A 22,387-nucleotide genomic window follows, 5' to 3' on the forward strand; every position below is an offset into this window, starting at 1 on the left:
GGCATCTGTGAAGGCCTGGGCCCAGCTGCACAGAGTAACCGTTACCGATGATAAGAACCCTCACCTCCTCGGTTCTCCTCCGCGCTGAAGCAGTCTCTCACTGGAGCGCGCTCAGCCGGGCTCTCCTCCTCCGCGGGCACCTCCGCGTCCCCAGGCTGCTCCCGCACGCCGCTCTCCCCCACGTCAGGCTGCGGGGACGCAGACGGCTGGTCCTCCTCCGGCTCGCTGGGCTCGGGCCGGTCCTGCACGGGGACGGGCGCGGGCGGGAGGGGCTGCTGCGCGGGGGTGGGGGAGGGGCCGGCGGGCGGCGCGGCGGGCGGGGCGGCGGGCTCCTCCGGCGGCACGGGGGAGGCGCGGGTCTCAGCGGTGCGCAGCTTCTCGTTGAGGCGCTTGAGCTTCTCGGCGCAGGCCGCCAGCCGCTGCACCTCCATGCGCCGCTCCTCCTCCTCGCGCCGCCTCCGCGCCCGCTCCACGGCCTCCGACGGCTCCGACTGCGTCTTGCGCTTCTGCCGCCACGCTTCCAGGTCCTCCTCTCCAGCGGGGGGAGCCGCGGCCGGCTTGCCCGCCCGAGGGGGCCCGGTCGCCGTGGCGCGTCCTGCGTGTTGTCCCTGGGGGAGAGAGGGGGGGTCACTGGGGATGCTCACTGGGGCAGGGGGGGGGGGGCATGTTCACTAAGGAAGCCTGAGGTACACTGTCCCCCTCACTGACCTGGTAATCCGGCTGACCGGGCTTGCCGTACTGCGCCCTCCCGCCAGCAGAGGGAGCTCTGGAGTCGGCGCCGTCCGCCCAGTCTTTGCTCCCCCCTCGCTCCTCCGCGCCCTCCTTCCGGGCCTCTGAGCCCTCAGCGCTGCGCGCTCGCATGCGCTCCACCTTACTCATCCACTCCCTGCAGAGACGGGAAACGCGTCGCTGACTGAGACTTCACACAACGCAATTCACAAAGCCTCCGCCATGCTCAATAACTGACACACTGATCAACATACAGTTTCATTAGTATATCAGCAAAGAGGAATAAAAGTCCAGCAAAGCTGTAGTGGAGTTTAATGAGTTCATTCGCAAAGAAAAAAAAAGTGTTAAGGATGAGTCAGACTCTCCTACTTGTGATGGCTAACTCACCAATTCTCTCCCTTCTCCTTTCCAGCCTGGTTCTCCTCATCGTCACTAAAGTTCAGTTTCTCCGTGTAGTCAACCTCCATTTGGGCTCCTAAACGGCAGATTGTAAGGTTATACAGTGAGGCATTATCTGAATTGGCCCGCCAGTCAACAGCCCCCTGCACCAGCTCCAGCAAGACCACCCAGGCTCACCTGCCCAGCCCTCGTCAGCTTCCGTGTCCAGGTTGTCCAGCTCCTTCAGCTCCGTGGCGCTGATGATGGAGGGCCGGTCGGGGTCCTGAAGCCAGGCCTGCGAGTGGCCCTGTGAGGGCCTGTTGGCAGCCCGGGGGCCCCTGGAAGCACAAGCAGCAGGTCAGTTTCCCCACTGGAACTCTGCACGGTCACGGGCCAGATAAGCCCTTTCATCATCATATAATCACAAGTGCAACACCATCCCTTGGACCAAACTATAAACTATGATAGAGATACAGACACACACACACACACATTGGAGGGAGCGTGAACTTCACTATAAAGTCTACCTGCTAATGAGAAAGGTAAAAATATTTCCAAAAAGCAGGCATATGTCTTCAATAACAACTATTCCTCACTATCCCATGATAGTCATTAATACCACGTAGCCTGTATCTGGCCCATTGGTGTCCATGTGCAAATATACAATCTAATAAACGTTCTTAGGGACCGGAATGAGTAGCACATTAGCAAAAATAAAATTTAAGCCGCCTTTATCAAATCCTTGCTCTGACTCAGATTTCCTGTGTTGAGAGTTACGGTAATAAAGATGACAATCTGATATTTGCTCTGAATAACAAAACGGCCTCTTACAGAAATGAAATATAAGTCTCAAACCGAGGATCTCTTCAACCTTGTTCTGTGAGCATACCACCCCCCTAACCCTAACCCTAACCTTAACCCCCCCCCCCACTTCCCACAGAAGCACAAGCTCACACAACGCCACTGTGATCTCAGCACACAAACGGAATCTGCTGCGGACTGAAGAATGTGAGCTATGCAGATGTGACAGCACTCACTTGGCTCCGTCTTGCTGTTGGGCGGGGTACCTATAGGTCCCCTGCACTGGCGGAAACGGCATCCTGGGGTAGGCGTGAAACATCTAGAAGAGCAAAGAAATGTCTTTTTCTTTTTTTTCATCATTTTTATACGGTGTCACTATATGATAGAGCAACCCCTTTGTGAGGGGGCAGGTACACACGCTAATACGTCATCACAACAGGAGATCAGAACAGTGGAAATCGTTGCCACGGAAATATCGCATGCAACATCTCAGGCGACGCGCCTTACGCTTTCCCTTGAGAGAAGCCATCACCTGCGGGCTAAGCGGTGTTACTCACGTAGGGTGGCATCATGCCCCTGAACTGGGGGGCGAACTGAGGGGGCACGCCGGCGGGAGGCTGCTGGCCCCCGTTGAGTTTGGGCTGGGGTGCGGGGGCGGGGGCGGGGCCGGGGGCGGGCGGGCCGGGCTGCCCCAGCCGGTCCCGGGGGTCCCGCTTGTCCCGGCCCTCGGCGGCGGGTTTGCGGGGCTCGTCCGCGTCCGTGCCGGGGGAGGGCGTGCTGCGCTCCGCCCCCTCCTCCGCCACCTTGCTTTCCATCTCGGGGGGGCTGGGTGCTGTGTTCAGATTCCTGCCCCCACCCTCTCGCCAACTGCCGACATCTACACACACACACACACACACGGACAGGACAAGTGGTTTCAGAGAGGGAACAAAAAAACATACAAACAAAAAAAAAAACATTCCAAGTAAATTTGTTTACATTAAACTGTTGTTAAAAATGCAACCTGAGCTTTTAAATGATAGTCAAAGTTCTGATATCAGAAGTCACGCTTTTTCAGAAATACAGAAGCTTCCGTTCTGAAAAATGAGTTTTCAGAACGTAGGTCGTGAACATTTCTGCGTTTCGACCAATTTCACCAGAATTTTAAACAAACTGGTGGTATCCCTAGAAATAAATCAAGACAGTTGATGCAGTAAGACTAACAGCTGCATTTTCAGAACGCAGCACACATTGTTACTATGTGTTTTTTTTTGTGTGTACAGAAAACCCTGAACGCTGTGTTAATGTGACCACAGGACGTCCTGGTTTGGCCCATGCCACAGGCCTGCATCGGGAGGAGGAGTGAAAAGACCGGAGCGCTCACTCTGTGGCCTCAGGCTGGGGCCGGGCCCGTACGGCTCCTCCTCCTGCTGCTCCCCCGGCTTGTCCGACTCCCCGGCTGCCTGCAGGCTGGGGAACTCCTGGTGGAACTGACTGTTCACCCGGGGGGCTCCTGCGACACGTTAGCCTCGTTAGCATCGCCTCATAAACACACAATGAGATGAACCGCTGCTTCCCCCGAGGTTCTCATCACTGAGCCCAACGCACCCTGAGCACCAAGCACCGTTACTGTCACTTATCAATATGTGCACCAAGCACTCTTACTGTCACTTATCAATATGTGCACCAAGCACCATTACTGTCACTTATCAATATGTGCACCAAGCACTCTTACTGTCACTTATCAATATGTGCACCAAGCACCATTACTGTCACTTATCAACAGATGCACCAAGCACTGTTACTGTCACTTACCAATACATGCACCAAGCACCATTACTGTCACTTATCAATACATGCACCAAGCACTGTTACTGTCACTTATCGATATGTGCACCAAGCACTCTTACTGTCACTTATCAACAGATGCACCAAGCACTGTTACTGTCACTTATCAATATGTGCACCAAGCACCATTACTGTCACTTATCAATATGTGCACCAAGCACCATTACTGTCACTTATCAATATGTGCACCAAGCACCATTACTGTCACTTATCAATATGTGCACCAAGCACCATTACTGTCACTTATCAATATGTGCACCAAGCACTCTTACTGTCACTTATCGACAGATGCACCAAGCACTGTTACTGTCACTTATCAGTACGTGCAACAAGCACTGTTACTATCATTTAACAATACTTGAATAGAAAGGGGTTGAGACAATGCATACAGCTACAGACAGCCAGCACAACTTCACATTGAACAACTTTTCCCATGCTGCCTAGGACTGCAGATGGACCTAAAATGGATTATGGCTGAATTAAAGCAGGCCCATGAAAACCAGGCCCATAAAAAACGGATTTCAATCGTTACGTGGTGCGTTAAGACTTGAAAGTCAAAGCTACTTACAATAGCAGGCCTATTCAAATGTAAGTTACATGTTTTTACTTTGAAACTTTCGTTTAATTATCAGTTGTAATTGAGATATTTCTCCAAATATAACATTGCATTCATCTTTATAAATACAAACAGACGGTAGAATGATTTTTGTCATCAGCTAATCGAATATTAAGGGCAGCCACCTACCGTCTACTGGCCCAGGCTGCTTATTGCTGGCCCAGGAGCGACTGGTGCTCACAGACACCTCCTGTGGCTGAGGCGCCCCCTGTTTGGGCTGGGGTGGAGGGGTCTCTTGTTGCCTGAAACACAGATAACGAACAAGTTGAAAACACACCGTAGCCTAATTGAAAAGCAACGACGGCAGCCGCTTCTTTGATTTCGCTCCGGCACAGTCACCTCCCGCATAACCTCCCTGGTCTTCCGGAAAAGCAGTTTGCAATTTAAAAAAGTGTGGCCACCCCTTATCTAGTTCATTTAAAATCGTTCTGGATAAGGATAAGTCACAAATAAACTTTGTTATATCCGGGTAAATACGGTTCAGCTTTAGATTGAACCGTGCAGTTCTTGATTTAAACTTCCTGTTTTAAACGTGACCGGGGCTGAGAGGCGGGGCTAGGAGGCGGGGCTGAGAGGCGGGGCTAGGAGGCGGGGCTGAGAGGCGGGGCCTCCGCGCGTCTCACCGCTCGTCGCCGGGCTGGTCCTGTCTCGAGGCCCAACCGCTCCCGTCCTTGGGCACGATGTTGACGTTGGGATCGTTACCCTTGTTCTCCGCCTTCAGGCTGGGCAAGTTGGCCGGAGGGGGCATGCGCCGACTGGCAGCAACCTTGCCCAAACTCTGGAGCCCATGTCTGGCAGCCACTTCGAGGGAAAATAAGAGCGAAGGTCACAGCAGTGCAGAGACACAACAAAATCAAGCAAAATGACTTTTTAAATGGAGGATCAGAGAATGTTTACATTGAGCATAGAGGCCCGGCTCTATAAACTGACACATCACATCACAGCAGTTTTCTACATAGTACTCAATCTTCAGTTGAGGGAATAACTTGTTAGACCTCTTCTTCAAAAAATCCACTGTGGACTTCCACTTCAGTTTTCAATGAACAGAACTAACCTTTTGCCTTCAACCTTCTGGTACACACACTGAATATACAACCCCCTGAAATCCTGAAGACAACCGCAGGCTAATCCAGCCGTGTTTCAGTCACATGAAAGAGCGGAGCTGAGCTGAGCTTACCTGCAGTTTTCTGGGTCTCCAGTGACTTGCCTTTGTAGGTGTTGAAGAGGCTAAGGGTTGCGTACTTGGTCTTGCCATCCTTTGCCTTGGTGCTCTGCCCTGACTTCTCGGACATTTCGCTGGAAACTCATTGAGTCTGATCCTCCGGCCTCGCCCCTCAGAACCAGCCTCCTGTCGGGGCGAGCAGAGCAGGGGGAGTGAGCCTGCAGCCTGGGACAGCTCCAGAACTGTCCCACATAACTCAAAACCCCTGCGCCCCCAACCGCCCCGCAAACAAACCATCTACCCCAACACCTAGTCTACGATGGCTATGAAGCAGTGGACATCGCCTTTCATAGCTGCCCAGACTCAACAGAGTGACAGAGCGACTTCAGTTTACTCCAATGGCCTGCACAGTCTCCAGATAGCAACAAAATAGAGCATCTTTGGTATGAAGCAACAATGTGTGGGCGAAAAATTGCATGATGCTATCGAGTCAGCACAGAGCGAAATCCCTAAAAGAAGGTTTCCAACACCTTGTTAAATACATGCCACAAAGCATTCAGGCTGTTCTGAAGGCAGAAGGGAGTCCTACCTGGTACTAGATAGGTGTGTCTAATAAAGAGGGCACCGAGCGTATATTTTCAAAGGGACATCATACATACTCCCAGAGTGATTGAGCTGCATTACAAAGTGCATCCGAAACTGTGCGTGGGGTGCCGAGCTGACAGAAGCACTTCAGAGGTTACGCACAGCCACAGCACTCGCGTGGGCAGATGGCGCTGATGTGTCGCGGTGCAGTTTGGCAGCCCGACAGCAGGCCGCTGCGACTTCAAACCACAATGCCCGAAGCCAGTGAAGCATGTCGGGTTGCCATGGCGACGGTTCCTAATAGTGCAGGATTGACAGTCGCCCGGGCCGGAGCATCCCGCGCACCGCATGGGGGGCCATTCATAATTGATGGCGCGGTGTCGGAGCAGTGGAGCACGGCCATTAGGACCGGGCATCCAGCAGGTCTCCCACAGCGGTATGGCAAACACTGGCTATATATAAAAACACAACGTGCCTCTGCAAAGAGTCCACTACACCAAGTATACTGGACCCCAAACAACCTCTGTTTACCTGACATTCGCAATTTGCACTCAAGCTGAAGCAGGATGCCCCCCCCCGCTCACCACAACACGGGATGGGTGCACGGCCTCCGGCCCAGTGGTCTCGCAAGCATCCAGACGACGGCTGAGCCAATCAAACGAGACTGTGATGACAGCAGAGCCAGAAAACAGACCAGCTCCCTCCCATCTGAAACTGGCACCGGGCACGAGAGTCAGAGGGGCAGCCAAGGACACTGCCTGCTCCCCGGCCCTGCGGCAGCGCGTTCCCGAATCATCGCTGCGCCATGCCCACCAGCGCCCCCCTCGCAGCACAGCCTTCATGTGCAGCTCTCCACACAGGAAGCAGGCCTGTGTCCCATGAAGCAGGGACAAACCCGAGACAGGAAGCAGGGAAAATCCGACACAGGAAGCAGGCCCATCCCTATGAAGCAGAGACAAACCCGACACAGGAAGCAGGTCCGTACCCATGAAGCAGGGACAAACCCGACACAGGAAGCAGGTCCGTACCCATGAAGCAGGGACAAACCCGACAGAGGAAGCAGGCCCATCCCTATGAAGCAGAGACAAACCCGACACAGGAAGCAGGTCCGTACCCATGAAGCAGGGACAAACCCACACACAAAGCAGGCCAGTCCCCATGAAGCAGGGACAACCTCAACACAGGAAGCAGGCCAATCCCCATGAAGCAGGGAGAAGCCCGACACAGGAAGCAGGCCAATCCCCATGAAGCAGGGAGAAGCCCGACACAGGAAGCAGGAAGCAGGACGCCAACTTCATCTGAACAGTCTCAGCACCAGATGAGAGCCTCTGGGGCGCGTGCAGAACTGCGGAGCCCGAAAACGTGCTCTCGGGAGGCACAGAAGAGGCCCCCTCCAGAGGACTGGCTGGTGACAGAGGCGGTGTGTGTGTGTGTGTGTGGGGCGGGGCAGCCCCCCCTGCGATGGGGCGGGGCAAGGAGGGTTGGGGTGGGGTTCCCCTGCACCCGCCCCCTTTCTCTCTCTCTGCTCTGTGCGGTTTGGCTTCGCCCCCATTCCTGCCAGGACATCTGCCTTCCAGATGCACGGCCCTATCAGGGCAGCTGCTGCACACTCGCAGTCCACTCAAAGTGCACTCCCAAACTGCACTGCAATAGTGCAGCTCTTAGGGGCAGCTTAGTTTTAAAAATAAAATAAAAAACAGTACAACTCATGCATTTATGACCCTTGAAAAAAGAAAAAAGTAATCTGTACACTTATGTATTTTCCTTGAGATATGGGTAGTTGGCAATGACTATGAGGCCCTTTTTTCATCCAAAGCAATTCTCTTTATGGTCCACCTTAATTCTTACACCCTATCGTACAACACCTCTCACAGGTGAGATACTGCCATTCAGGGTGTGACGTATAAGGACACTGGCATTACTGAGAGGTACACCTCCATGCCATAGTGTCACGAACATAACTTCATTTTCAGGGTAAAGAATAAATAAACTGAAAATAGATTGCATCCCAAATCTGGCGGTGACCACTCATCTGTGGCTCTCCAAAATGTAGACAAAGCAAGAGTCCATTCTTACAAAAAATATATACTTATAGTGACTTGTGCTGAAATGTCCAGGGAGACGGTATTTACTCCAGGCTCCAAAAAAGCCTTTATTTTTTTGTGCAGGCCCAGGCTTTGAGGAATTCACCAGGAAGTTGTGCTCCTTTCCAATCAGGCAGACATGTAAAGTATCATCAGATGTAATCATCAGACAGACCAGGAAAGCCGTTTCAGACTCAACCCATGAGCTCCACTGTAGCTGTCCGCTGTAGCTCCTCCCCTCAGGCAGATACTGCAGGGTGCCTCAGTGGAAGAGACCACATGCAGCAATCCCATTGTCAATCAAACGCCTTAACAACAGTAGGCAGGGATTGTGAGTGCCCACGTGTAATATACTACATAAAATGAATGTGACTTGATTAAAAAAGTTTACCCATGATAAGAGCGTGTGCAGTGTTTATCCATCACAGATGCAAACATTGTATTTATGCAGTGGCTAAATTTCCAACATTTGTGAAAAATTTCCCTTTGGACACAGGAAATTCCTGAATCTCTTAACTTTAGAAAGGTCCAAGGGGTCCCTGTACCAAATGTTACATGCAAACTTTGTTTAACCAACTCCACCTTTTAGTTGTTACGGACCTCTGGATGACTAACTGTTGGGGCACAAGTCTCTTGATGTGATGCATAAATGGCTATAGCTTCATCGGCATCTAGGAAAGGATGGGTTACCCCCATCTCATTGCTCACCAGTGACTTCTCTGGCTGATTGGCTGTTTGTGATCTACCTGTTCAATAGCTTGAATGTATTAGCTGTTTAGTAGGAATGATGCTAAACATTTGACTAGAATGTTCAACCAACAGACAGTTTTAACTTCTTTTAAACAATATTCCGTGAGTTCATAAAACCTTGCAGACAACATACAGTACATTCCTGCCCAAGAGAGAAAGTAAATCTCTCTCTGCAGTGAATCATTACACAGAAAGCTTGGGAGTTTCAGATCCTGCAGGTGGTGTTCAATTCTGGGAACTACACAAGCCTGTAGTATCAACTTCAAATGCAACTGTTACTGTACAACTGCATTATGCAGAGGAATTGGAAAAGAACGAGAACAATAAAAAAATATATACTGATTGATCACTCTATCCACTTCAGGCACAATGCCTTCATCAGAGCATCAGTACCTGTATGGCTTATACAGCCTATATTATATTTAAGAGATATCAGACAAATCTAATGGTAGAAGCAATAGATAATGGTAGAAGCGTAATGATTTTGTTTCTCTATATCACAAACCCTCCGCTGGTTCTCATGGACCGGCTTAAGCCCGGTAAAAATGTCTTCACCTCTCCCAGACACGTAAGGGAGGGAAACGACCTCCTCCTGTAAACTACAGGCAGTCTGTCTTGTGCACGAACATCTCAGACATTCATCATCCCTCAGTCAGTAAGCTATAGATAAACAAGGGAGGGTGACTCAGTAGACTGCCGTTTCACCAACGTGCGTTTTCACATGCATACATATTCTTTTACCTACCGCATGTCCAAATCACTCGAGATATAAAATGAGGTTAAATTAGCTATGCTGAAGATGTTTAAATGTTACAAGGGCCGTCGCAAAAACAAGAACTGTAAACAATAAACAGTTAATTTAAGAAAAGTGTTCTTCATTACATTAAACTGCTGTCCGTAATGACGGATTGAGAAAAAAACAATATCACTCATTACGACATAAAAAGAAGGAATTTGATTCTGAGATAGAAATGTGTACCTATACTAGTTCCCACTGATGAGACTCGCCGAATGCGGTAACGATGGGGTATAGGCTACAACACGTTTCAACGTTTATGAGATTTTAGCACATTTAACATTTGTCCAGAGCGGCTTTAATTACAATTTGTAGTTACTTCACTTCAAACATCTTCGGTATTAGTCAAATTTTTATTTCATGTTTCTAAAACCATAGAAACAAAGATGGAAGGGCCTACAAGCGCCAAAATATTCAGAAGTTGCGTTGAGGCGGTATGCAAAGTCGTTTTGGTTTGGTAAGCGACTCAATTTTCTTCGGTCTACTGCAGCTAAACATAATAGTAGCTAGCTGGATATTTAGCGAGCTAACCATCAAGGTGACACAAACATCGATTGTGAAAGTAATTACTGGGGAGTAGTAGCAACGGTGTGCTTCAAGATAGTGTCGTCGTATGTTTTAAATAGCGTAACAACACAATAGCTAACGTCACCTAAATGCTAACTGGCATATCATGATTTGGCAAGCAGCTAAAGTATAGTTTTGCAGGTTTTCACAAAACAAGCGAAGTAGCTTTGGTTAGCTAGTCTACATGAAATAGTTCATCGACACGAGCACCATCGCCACTCTACGGACGATTTCCCCCCAGACACGTTCTCTTGTGCACAACACCAAAGCACCCGACGGTAATTTGGGCATTATGCTGCAAGAAACAATTGCAGTTGCTTCCGATCGACTAGACCGGGCAGGCTGGCGTTGTTTCAATGGACCAGTTTAGGCAGACTGGGTGGGTCAGGGAGGCCCGATGGCCTTAAAAGCCCTAGACACGCTGTAGGAAGCGAGCTATAGTTACTGCTCGCTAATGTTAGCAGCTAGTCGGCTACATTCTGCGGTAACTGGTCAGGTCGAAGATGTAACGCCAACTCATTTCCAGTCGTGTCTGATCAGGCAAGTTGTACAGCCAACGTTAACAAACGATGGAGTTAACGTTAGCTAGCTATCCAAGTTGACTCGCACGCTAGCTGCCTACTTTAGATAGATCCTCCAGATTTCACACCTTTCTCCCTTCGCCCCTGCACGCACAATCACACACAGCTCCATCACCGTGGATCTATTCTGTCTGGGTTGTTATCTCCTTCATTAGCCCCATATTTTCTGCAACGTTACCACCCAATTCAAAAGTCCTTTGCAGCACAACTTACCTGTCTCCGCCGGTCCCTTCTCTAACTTGTCTCCTTTCCGAGCCGGTCCAGGCGCTTGTTTCGGCCCTCTTCCCTTGTTGTGTGAACGGCCGGCAGATTACAAAAGCTAGCAAGCTAGCAGCTCGGCTAGCAGCCTACTACTTGCTAGCGCTTCTCCGTGGCCGGGGCCCTATTACTTAGCTATCTTGGTGACTCTCTATTTGCGCTCTTTGGGCGCCCTGTGTGCGTTGGACGATATCAGCTTATCCGTATATATCTGTCCCTCGTCTCGGGCGTTTCGTTTTGTTTTTTCCCCCGTTGTCTTGTGAGACTGAGCGGCTGAAACTAGTTGAGTGAGGCCCCGCTCGCGCCGCGGCCTGTCGCACAATCAAAGATGGCAGACCGCCAATCCTAGGTTTCCTAACGTCATCACGTTCGTACGACGGCGGCTGCAGGGCGTCATTTTTTTAAACGCTCACAAATTCGAAGATCTTGCTGCGTGGGACCCCATGCTTGGGGGCGTTTCAGAAGAAACAGCACTCTCAGCGGGCTTTACTAGTGTCAGCAACAATTTATTATCGGACATAAGAATATTTCACCACATCTGTGATTATAATAATTCATTAGACAAGTTTAAAGATGTTCAAACGCTTTATAATGTCAGGCCATTAGCAAGTGGTGCCCAGAACGTAATATAACGGCCAGTGTCACGTACAAAATCAACAGCATTGGCGGGTTGTATTAAAGACTGGTGAAATTATACATTTTTTTGTGTCATCAGGCTAATGTAGCGCCAATCTGAAGATACTGTGCCCTCCATAACGTTTGGGACAAAGACATTTTTTTCCCCTTGATTTGGCTCTGTACTCCTCAATTTTAAATATGTAATCAAAATTCACATGTGGTTAATGTGCTGACTCAGCTTTTATCAAAGGGTATTTTTTAATACATTTTGTTTTCACCATGTACAAATTACAGTACATCTTTGTGAGATGCTGAGAAATAAGAAGAAAAAAACATTAGTTTTTACCAAAATAAACTGTTTGGAACATCACTAAGAGAGCAGTGGTGAGCTGAGTAATTGCAAAGGGTCTAGAAGGCCAAGGAAGACCTCAGACTAGCAGCAAAAATTATGAGAATGAAGCCACAGTATTGGGCTACACATCAAAGAATTAGTTGTTCTTTTGTCATCTAAAGACAAATTTAACTACGTTGGAATGGAATATTGCCCAGCGGTTTATCTGTGAAGGACCACAAAAAGAAGCTAATTCTAAACGTGTGCATGAGTATGATAATCCAAAATTGGCAGTTATCAATAATTCAGTACAAACAAGGCACGACTGACAAAAAGTGACCATAAGGCAGTGCCATTTATTAATTAATTGTTTTTCACAAAGAAGGACAGATTACTGACATAAATCTTTGATTAGTCACATAGAGTTGGACATGGTTGCAGTTCATTATCTGAGAGAAAATTATGGTAAATAGCAGATTTAGATTTATTTAGAAATGATTTTATACTGTACCTCTGGTTATTTTGCAGCCCTGGAAACAATCAATACTGTCTGTTCAAGAACTGTATGACTGCCTGTACAGTAAAGTGTATGTAGTAGTACAGATACTTTTACTTTGTTGGGTAATTCAATTTATTGCAATTTTACAGCATGTACAACAATTTGATATGGCTCACATGGCGGTTGTCTGGCAGTTGGAGGGTTGCCGGTTCGATCCCCGCCCTGGGCATGTCGAAGTGTCCCTGAGCAAGACACCTAACCCCTAACTGCTCTGGTGAATGAGAGGCATCAATTGTAAAGCGCTTTGGATAAAAGCGCTATATAAATGCAGTTCATTTGCCTTCTCTGGTAACATACATACATATACCCATAGGGTTATTGCAATGACATACATACACCAGTAGATGTCACTGTCGTACAGAAAGATCAAATGCCTCACCATGACTCTGAAGCAACCGATTCATTGGTTGGAAATGTCATTTTCTTTCAGTAATTATGGAAAAAGAACACACTTGGCTGTGTCTTAAGGGGCCGATTTAGCCTTGTTTGATTTTATGATGAATTGCCATTTGCCAATCATTTTGACGCCAATGATTTTGAGAAAATAATAGCATTATTCAATGTTTTTAAAAAATTTTTTTATAAAGATTAATTATACTTGAAAAAAGCGATATTATTTTTCCATACATCCAAGCATAAAATATAGTTAATTGTGTTACATTATACAGCCTTTTATCGCCAATTTTCCTCACGGGTGGACCTGAAAGAAGTACACCCTTGTAGTGCAAAATGCAACTGTAAGACCGGTCTTCCGTCTTCCTAGGCCTGCCAATGCCACACATATCCTCAGTTCACTTCACCGACTACCCGTTATAACTCACATAAATTTTAATGTCTTAGTGCTAACCTACAGGGCAGTGAGTTAAACAGCTTCACTAAACCGCCAGTGAATCTTAAAACACTATACCCAGCTATAGTAGCGTTAGCGTAGCTAGCATCATACTGTATGCACCCTGGTAAGGAGAAGGGGCCAGCTCCCCCAGCTCGGTAGCAAGAAATTAACACGAGTAATGAGTAGCAAGGGGCAAAAGGGCCTGCAGAAGGAATGTCGGGGCTCACACAGGGAACAAAAGGGACTGACAGTTGGGCCCAGCTGTAACCATACCTGTGGCACCTGCTGGCCCTACGTCCCTGCCCAGCTAGATCTCTCCGTTCCGCACAACTGAGATGGCCGGTTTTCTCCTGCTTGCACCGTTACTTCTATATATAACAGGCAACACCAGTACATATATGTATATATCCAGCTGCATAAATGGATACCATGTTTTTTTTTAAAAATGAAAAAGATCCGTAAGTTGCTCTGGATAAGTGTTGGCGAAATGCCTGTAATTAAATGTAATCCCCATCCCATGACACTCCCTCCTTTTGTGCCAATTAAGGTTATCGCTTTTTTATGTTACTTTTCTCCAGGCTTCATAGGGCTGCAGTCTGTATGTATTCACAGTTTGTACTTTGGCTCTTGGTTGGGATGGATAACTAGATCTATATTGCAGGCATATCTACATTATGAGTACACTGATCTATATTGCAAGCAAGTGATTCATTTTTTACAGGATAAAATTTATAACACAAGTGCTTTTTTTCTGCCACAATATGCACCTGCAATCAAGGCACTGCAAAGTACATCTTCCAGCTGTCCAAGAGGCTGTTGGCAGAGTCCTGCAGGGCGGTGAGGTTGTTCTTTTTAATGTAGAGAACTGCTAGTAGCAGAGTGGCGACAGACACAGGAAGCAACAGGGACAGGGTGGAGGAGCGCGGACACTCTGGCACAGGGCGCGTCTTCATGGGTTTGGCCACCCGCTCCCACTGCGTGAGGATGGCCTGGCGAGCCCCCTCCCACCGTCCCGGGCCACGCAGCCGGTACTGGTACGGGGTGCAGGGACCCAGCAGCACACTCAGACCCAGACGAGGGTCTCGCAGCAGCAGGCCCAGGAAGTTGGGCCCCACCCCCACCTGCCTCGCCAGTTCATCCATGTAAGGGACGTAATCCACTTGAATGGTGTGCCTCGGAGAAGTCACATACCTAAAAGCAGAGAATGTCGAAACCATGCTGACAATCAAAACTAAACTCAGAGAATCGCATGTACTGTAAATGAAGAACATACATAAAACAGTGGAGTTTCCAGAATATCTCAGCAATGGAACCCCACTTGTATTAGTATTTCACTGCAAATTTTACCATACCTAAAACATATTTTATTCGATTTAATAAAAAGCGAAGGAAAATCAATGTGCTCATTCTACTATTCGTACACGTTATCCATACTCATTTATCATGAGAAATTTCAATGAGCCCCCTGCATGACTAGTTTCTAAAAAAATTTGATTTGAAGTCATCTCTCATTTCATTCCTTCACCACAACATGAACCCATGAGTGAGACATGATGTATGCAGGTATTCAACTCAGACGGACAGTTCAGACATGTTCTCAGAAAGTACACGATTATACCTCTTGGCCATTGTTTCTGCCTTTTCTTTTATGTCCTTCAACATGGCATCCTTGGGAGGCAACTTATTCAACCCTGGGAATACACCGCACACAGTGCCAACCACGGCCAGAGAGAAACCAATGATATCAGTTTTACCATCTTGCAAACAATGTTTTATCACTAGACTCAGTTACACAAGAACTGGGACAAAAGGCAAATGCACTACTGATCAGAAGGCCAAGCAAGACTTAAATCATACAATCAAAATGTATTTAAAGTGCAGAACTTGGCGAACAACACACTAAATAAATATGTTGGGGTGAGGTGACTGATCTTGACAAGAATATTTACATAAGCTCTATCTGTAGTGGCATGTGCCTTCAGAGGTTTTAGCTCTGCCCTGCAGAACACTTTATAAAGTTTCATAAATAACGACATTTAAACATATTTAAATTTGACTATTCTCAGATGATTACCATGATTTGTGAATCTTTACCTGTTGCGGATGACTTAGTAATGCTAAATAGTTCCGTTTCTGCAGCGATGTGAAAAATATAATCTTAACTGATTCTAAATTAATTTTGAGAACAGCACATTTCTGCAAAGTGTGCACATAAATATAAATGATTCAATATAATAAATGTTTTCTGTGGGTGCTGTGTGTTGTGGGGGGGGGGGGGGGACTGAAACAAGCATGAGAAAGGGAGGCCTACCTTTGAACACACGTGCAGCCCAGCGTGCCTGCATCTCTGCTATGGGCATGATGGCACCCAGGGGCTGGACCAGACCAATAATGGCCAGCGTGGGGCGCTCAAGCTCAGGAGGGAAAACGTACTTGTAAAGCGAGGCCCTGTTTTCGGTAACACCGAGTACAGACGAGGAAAGGAAGGGATAAGAGAAGCTGTAGCCGGTGGCGAAGACCACGAGGTCGATGTCCTCTTCCACCGTGCCGTCCTCGAACACCACACTGGAGCCCTGGAACTGGCACACGTTGGGCTTCACGCACACTGTGCCCGAGAGGATACGGTTGGGCAGCTCATCGTTTACAGTGGGATGCTGGCTGAACAGTCTGGAAAGAGGAGAAGGTGGTGAAAGGAACATTGCCATTGTTACACATCAGCTGTTACTTCAGCTGCTGAGGCTTTCAAGCAAATTTCTTTACAATTGTATTTATAGTACTGCACAGGTAGCAGGCTTTACTTTTGATTTGACAGCTACACAAAGTAGCACAACATTTGAAAACTGAATTAGCCATTGTTCATCAGAAGTCTCTCAAAAGTACAAATACTGAAACATCTTGCACAGAGAGTCATTGCATTGTGGCCAGTTTAACTGGGGAAAAATTGTGTAAAATCCATTTTTTTTTAAATGTACCTGTGTTTGGGTTGCAGAGAATAGAGCTTGTGGTTGAAGCGCTGGTTTAGTCTACTCTCTCCGAGTCTGCACAGAAGGCTGAAGGGCAGGATGGCCTGCAGTAGACCTAGCACCCTGTTAAAACTAAAGTCTAATGGGATACCGTGGTCTCCCACGCGGTTCAAGATCCATGCCCCCCGACGAGTGCTAAGGAACAGCTGGGGGAGAGGAGAGAGAAGCCCGAGGATGGGCAAAAGCCTATGTCAGCTGGGGTGCACAGCTCGTTGCATTTTCCTGCACTCATGTCCCAGCAGCCCCAGCCAGTCTCACCAAGAGCAAGCCAATATCACAAGCTCTACTGGCATAGTACACCTGCTCACAACCTTGTTTCAGATCCTTTAGTAAGACTGGCACTGTGAACTAGTACAACCTTTATATTTCACAAGTAGACTGAAGTTATAAATGTACTTGCTGTTAACCTGCTCAACAAGTCCCTTATCAGGAGTTCACTGTAACTTTTTAATCATAACCGTTTTTGCCCTAACCATGTTTAAATTTATTTAAAGAGATTCAGAAGCTCACAATGTAAATAACATTCTACAACCAGGACTACCAGTTTATAGCAGAAATTAAAGCTGCCATTACTAAATATGTGATCAGGATCAACCAGTTTACTGAGTAATGTTGTAAATATACCTGCTTAGTCACTCTGCTCAGCTCTACAGCAATGTCCCCACCAGAGTTCCCAATCCCAATCACAACCACCCTCTTCCCGCGCCACTCCTCTGGGGTTTTGTAGTCACGGCTGTGGAAGTACGTCCCCTTAAAAGTCTCGATACCTAATAGATAACGCAATTTTTTTGGAAGAATTATGTCATGTTTGTAGTGATTTGCAATGCCGTGAAAATACAAGCGAAAGCCAAATAAAAATTGTTTGCCTGGATCCATTCCTAGTTTGACATCTGTGGTTCGAAATCTATGTTTGTCACCGAGCTAATTATGAAATCCCGTAATTAAACACATCACCAATTTCTCTTTTTATCAACCAAAATGGTAAACTATTTCAGTGCATAAATGGCCCATCTACAGTTAATTAAATATCAATTTCCCAACAAATCCTGGTCAGAGAAAAATGGAATGCACTCATCCATCGTAGAGCAACGTAGCACATGCTATTCCCAGCCACTGTGCAATCAGATGACAGAGGTCATCTTGTGATCACGAGGAAACAACATTTTTATATCATGCTCATTAGATACACAATATGCCCGAATGTATGTGGACACCTGACATCCAACATCTCATCCAAAATTATGGGCATTAATATGGAGTCAGTCCACCCTTTTTTGCAATAACAACCTCCGCTCTTCTGGGAAGGCTTTATACTAGATGTTGGAGCATTGCTGAAGGGATTTGCTTCCATTCAGCCAAACGTGCATTGGTGAGGTCAGCCCCTGATTAGGTGTTGGATGGGGTTGAAGTCGAGGCGCAGTGCAGGTCAGTCAAGTTCTTCCACACTGTTCTCAACAAAATCATTTCTACATGGACCTCACCGTGTGCCCGGGGGACTTGTTATGCTAAAACAGGAAAGGGCCTTCCCCAAACTGTTGGGGAAGCACCGAATCGTCAAGTTTGTCAAATTTGCCTTCACTGGAACTAAGGGGCCTAGCCCAAACCATGAGCAACAGCCCCAGACCAAGGCCAGATTGTGTCCAGATTCTTTCAGTCATACAGTGTTAGTCGTGATCACAAAAAAAAAAAAAACTGTTTTGTTATGTCAAAATCACAAGAAACTGTAATCTTGAATAATGGGACAAAGATGAATACATACGACATCACTTCTACGGACTTCTGCATGCCCCTGATTGCAAGCCAAATTGTCAACATTAAAACATTAAAATACATTCCTTCCAATGCGCAATCAAGGTGTGATAACAGTGCTCGCTATGGCAACCCTATAGGGTTGGTTATAGCTCTGACATTAAAATTAGCACTTGATAAAATATAAACCACACTGTATTCCAGAGAGATAAGATAAGAATATTTGGACCAGCTTTTGGAGCTGCAAAATAAAGTACAAAGTTTAACCTGAATTAATGATTCCACAGCTAACTTGCCCCACATGTTATACAACACTACACAATCAAAGGGCAACACCACATCTCATTTTTTACTGTGATTTCAGTTTTCAGTCTAGTTTTAACGTAGCAGGACAGCAATAGTAAAGTTGGGTTTTACCAGGAAAGTCTTTCAAGGGCATGTTGGGGTAAACATGGTGTCCTATGCATATCATCACAGCGTCAAAGATGTGCTTCTCTTTACGACCTTCTCGGTTCTCAGTCACAACGTCCCACTGCCCCGACTGAGAGAAGTCAGGCCTCTGATTCACACTGCAGACACTGGTCTGAAACAAACAGAGTAAGGGGGAAGTCAGATCGATTCACAGCCGTCTCGTTACAGCGTGTGTGACCGTTGCGACACTGGGATTCAGTAATACACAGGGTAACTGATGAACTGAGCGGGCTCCAAGTATTACTGTTTAATGGGAACCATGCCAGCTGAAACCTTCCCTCTCTGGATGGAGTAAGGCTCCCTGCCACAGTTATTTGCAGGGACTCACCTGGAAGCGGACGTGGCGAGTGAGCTGGAAGTGCTCTGCGTACATGCGGAAGTAGTCCATGATCAGGGAGTTGTGCATGTAGTTTGGGAACTCAGCTGGGATGGGAAAATCACTGAAGCACATCATCTCCTTGGAGGTATTGATGATAACAGAGTGGTAGATGCTAGCCCGGTCTGACTCGGGATTCTCCTAAATATGAGAAAAGACGAGAGGAAAAGTCAGGGACGCCAGAATGAAAACTTGCACCTATTTATTTATTTTAAACGTGACAGTTAGTGTTCTGACTGTAGGTCCTCATAAGAACAGGTTCAACAGTTCTGATGAAGAGCTTTCATTCGGGACTTACTACTTCCATAACTTTATGCCGCGTGTAAGTTTATTCTCTCACGAAGAAAGGGAAAGGAGTGAAGTTCCCATCTGCACGTCTCCTACTCTTTTACTCACGAAAGCCCTTAAAAACCAATAGCCATTTATGTTTGTGGACAATGTCATTCACTATGTTGGTGAAATTTCTCTATGTTGAATGCGAAGTAATTCAGCATCAGTTAATTTCTGCACACACTTGTGCATTTTTGCTTTGTGAAATTTAAAATGGAATATAGTGCTACACAAGCACATTCCAAGAGAAGTAAATCTTGCCTCTTCTGAGTAGAAAGTAACGGCAGCGTTCGCTCTCATTGGTCATGGTTGTCTGAAAAGATTTTATGACACCAGGTTTGAATTTGCACACGGTTCCTACAGTATATATGCTGATCTCACCTTGTACCTCCACAGTCCCCCGATGTCATCGCTGCTCTCGAAGCAGACAGGCACCAGCCCCTCATCCAGGCAGCACTTGATACAGGCCAGTCCTGAGCTTCCTGCCCCAATCACTGCTACACGGCGGCCCATGGTGCTCCTCGCTGGGACTTCAATCAGAATGCTTCTGTCCAAGCTGCTTCCCACCAACTGTGAAGAGGACAGGCACGTGTGCGAAAACTGGTAAGAAAACCCTTGTTTTCACTGCCTCCTATTGTGTTAAAAATACAATCAAGTTTATATGCCAAGAATGTTTACCTTCCACCAAGATTACACAAAACAGGATGGACAATACAACAGAAGTGTAAAATTGTATTTTACCTTCCTCATGAGATGCCATTACAATGCTAAAATTCACTTTTATAATTGTGATTATAAAATAGCGATTAACACACATCTTATTCTCAAGGCCTTAATTGGCTTCGGATCGAAAGGAAACAAGAAATACCTGCAGACACAGTAGGCATCAAGGCCTACAGTAAGTAGCCTATTGATGTGTGTGAAAACAGAGTGCAAACTAAATGATTTTCCCGAAATCACACCAATTAGTGATACTCCATGTTCAACAGGGTGTCATTTGCTTAATGTTTGTAGGTGAAAAATAAAGAGAATTTTGAATTAAATTTCTTATGAAAGTCAACTGAAAAGCCGCCTATGCTCGGTGCCTTATCGCACTGCATTAATTTAAAACTGGGGGCTATCTCAGAGAAACAGAGGAACATCGAATTTCTTTTTAGGGTGCATTCTATTCGCTGTTGCCCACTGCAATAATGGTTGCCTTGCGGAAGGCAGCTGTTACAGAGGGAAACAGCTTTTGCAGTGACAGGTGCATTCCAATCACTTATTTTATTTGTCCTTTATTCTCCTTACAAGTAGCTAGGAGGATCCTGAAGAATTCTTGAGCAAGGAAACAAGAGTACATGCTTTGCCGAAGTATTTTTTTTGAACGTGTGATGTATCCTGATCAACCTGTGGATCCACCTCTCCCCATCTGCCACATCAGTGATTGGCATGGCTTCAAACTGACACTTGAAAGAGCAAGGATGTTCCCACTAAGCACAGCATCTGTATCTACTCAAAAAAATCCTTTAGGTGAGAAAAAATTCCACTATCACTGTGTTTGAGCTTCTGTTAGTTTGTTTCAGTAATATTTGTAGTGCTTCTGAAAACAAGCTCCCAAAGGTTACCTTTCAGAAGAGACCAGGATTATGCCTGTGGTCAAGAGGGTTCAAGAATAGTAACCGCTTTATTTTGGGTATGTCATTTTCAAGGTTGTGTTTAAAAAAGGGGGGTGCTACTTAAGGGGTTAAAGAGGAAGGAATCTATTTCAAGGAAAGTCGTTTCTAAGATTACTTTAAAGTAAAAGTAATCTTTTTGTGTTATTGTACGTAGAAATTCTTCTCTACCTGAACTACAGGTGGCCTAATACCGAAGACAAACACTCATCATGATCGTATAGTTACAGCAATTTCCCCTTTCACCACTGACAATTTCACAAATTCAGCACAAAACATGCAGTGTTCAAGCTTAACTAACTGTACATATTGCAACCTGCGATTGTTAGGCTGCTGCACAAAACTTTCAGGTAAAATAATTTTTTTTAAATAGTCCCCTTTAGTATTTTTGTTACGACAGTTTTGCAAAAAATAAAAATTATTTTAAAAAAGAGTCAGCCAATTGTCAGCTGGTGATTGTCAGACCCAGATCTGACTACCTTTCCATATCAGGGTCGCAACTTTCCCTGTGCCATTTTCTTTGATATGCTCGCTGCATTGAGTTGAATTGTTTATCGAATACACGAAAACGGATGTAATAAAGATTTAAACAAATAGCTACGGCTTTATTTTTCTATTAAACCGCTAATTCGACAGACTTTGCAAGTCGCAAACCCAACAGCGGCTGTTTTTTGTTTCCAAAAAGACGCGAAATGGTTGCCTTTGCTTTTTTCTGGATTTTGTCCAAACCAGAACTTCCGCCATGGTAAACACTGACCAGCTGAACCAAAACACTTTTCTTCTACTAGCCGCGGAAAGAAACGGGAAAGATCCAGTGATTTATTATCATTTATTAAAAATGCAAACGGTACAATGTATATTGTTAAATGTCCTGCCAGTCGTGTGATATATGCACACGTTCTGGCATTGTCGTTTTCTCGTGCATAGATCTGAGCATGTATTTGGTGCGTTATCCCGAATGTACATACACATACGTCTCAGGAAAAGTTACTACTTACTGTCAAGCGCTGTAATATGCAAACCTCGGCCTCTGAAGGCAAGATGATCTGAAAGATCGTTGGGCGGAGTTAAAGTAATATAAGCTCAGACGGCATGGACTTTCAGTACGTAAAATTGTTGCCGCCTATCACGTAAGTCATCAGAGATCCCTCCCGAAAAATGCAGGCTGTTATGCCAAAGGAAATCATCCAAAATTACATAACATATAAATTATCTACGTTGACAGGCGTTGCTAAATATTTCAAAGAAAAAAAAGATACGCAACTACCCCAGATAGTAAGGAGGAGCCTAGTACAAACTACAAATACAT

At 46.3% G+C, this 22,387-nt stretch overlaps 2 protein-coding genes across 8 annotated transcripts in view; both read right to left on the minus strand.

Moving 5' to 3' along the window:
• The window catches only part of prrc2c (proline-rich coiled-coil 2C), a 28,700-nt gene extending 17,192 nt beyond the window's left edge, over positions 1-11,508 (minus strand). For 5 of the 7 annotated variants that reach the window (XM_064333552.1, XM_064333550.1, XM_064333548.1 and 2 more), the window contains exons 1-11: positions 11,090-11,508; positions 5,529-5,699; positions 4,975-5,152; positions 4,481-4,593; positions 3,272-3,400; positions 2,466-2,785; positions 2,145-2,227; positions 1,306-1,445; positions 1,117-1,204; positions 709-886; positions 65-608 (exon numbers count right to left, since the gene is read on the minus strand). In XM_064333552.1, coding sequence (XP_064189622.1) covers positions 65-608; positions 709-886; positions 1,117-1,204; positions 1,306-1,445; positions 2,145-2,227; positions 2,466-2,785; positions 3,272-3,400; positions 4,481-4,593; positions 4,975-5,152; positions 5,529-5,643 — 1,888 coding nt within the window. In that variant the 5' untranslated portion in view covers positions 5,644-5,699; positions 11,090-11,508. The remainder of the gene's footprint in view (positions 1-64; positions 609-708; positions 887-1,116; positions 1,205-1,305; positions 1,446-2,144; positions 2,228-2,465; positions 2,786-3,271; positions 3,401-4,480; positions 4,594-4,974; positions 5,153-5,528; positions 5,700-11,089) is intronic. The other 2 variants (XM_064333554.1, XM_064333553.1) reach the window with 1 other exon arrangement.
• A 911-nt stretch (positions 11,509-12,419) lies between these two features.
• LOC135253797 (flavin-containing monooxygenase 5-like) lies at positions 12,420-22,277 on the minus strand. The gene is made up of 9 exons (XM_064333567.1): positions 22,077-22,277; positions 19,805-19,993; positions 19,046-19,234; positions 18,664-18,829; positions 17,122-17,264; positions 16,447-16,643; positions 15,786-16,141; positions 15,093-15,165; positions 12,420-14,665 (listed from the first exon to the last, which is right to left on the minus strand). The coding sequence occupies exons 2-9, from the start codon at positions 19,934-19,936 to the stop codon at positions 14,248-14,250; spliced, it is 1,674 nt and encodes a 557-aa protein (XP_064189637.1). The 5' UTR covers positions 19,937-19,993; positions 22,077-22,277; the 3' UTR covers positions 12,420-14,247.
• Positions 22,278-22,387: the final 110 nt, after the last annotated feature.

The sequence above is a fragment of the Anguilla rostrata genome, chromosome 4 (genome assembly GCF_018555375.3).
Source record: "Anguilla rostrata isolate EN2019 chromosome 4, ASM1855537v3, whole genome shotgun sequence".
Classification (NCBI taxonomy): domain Eukaryota; kingdom Metazoa; phylum Chordata; class Actinopteri; order Anguilliformes; family Anguillidae; genus Anguilla; species Anguilla rostrata.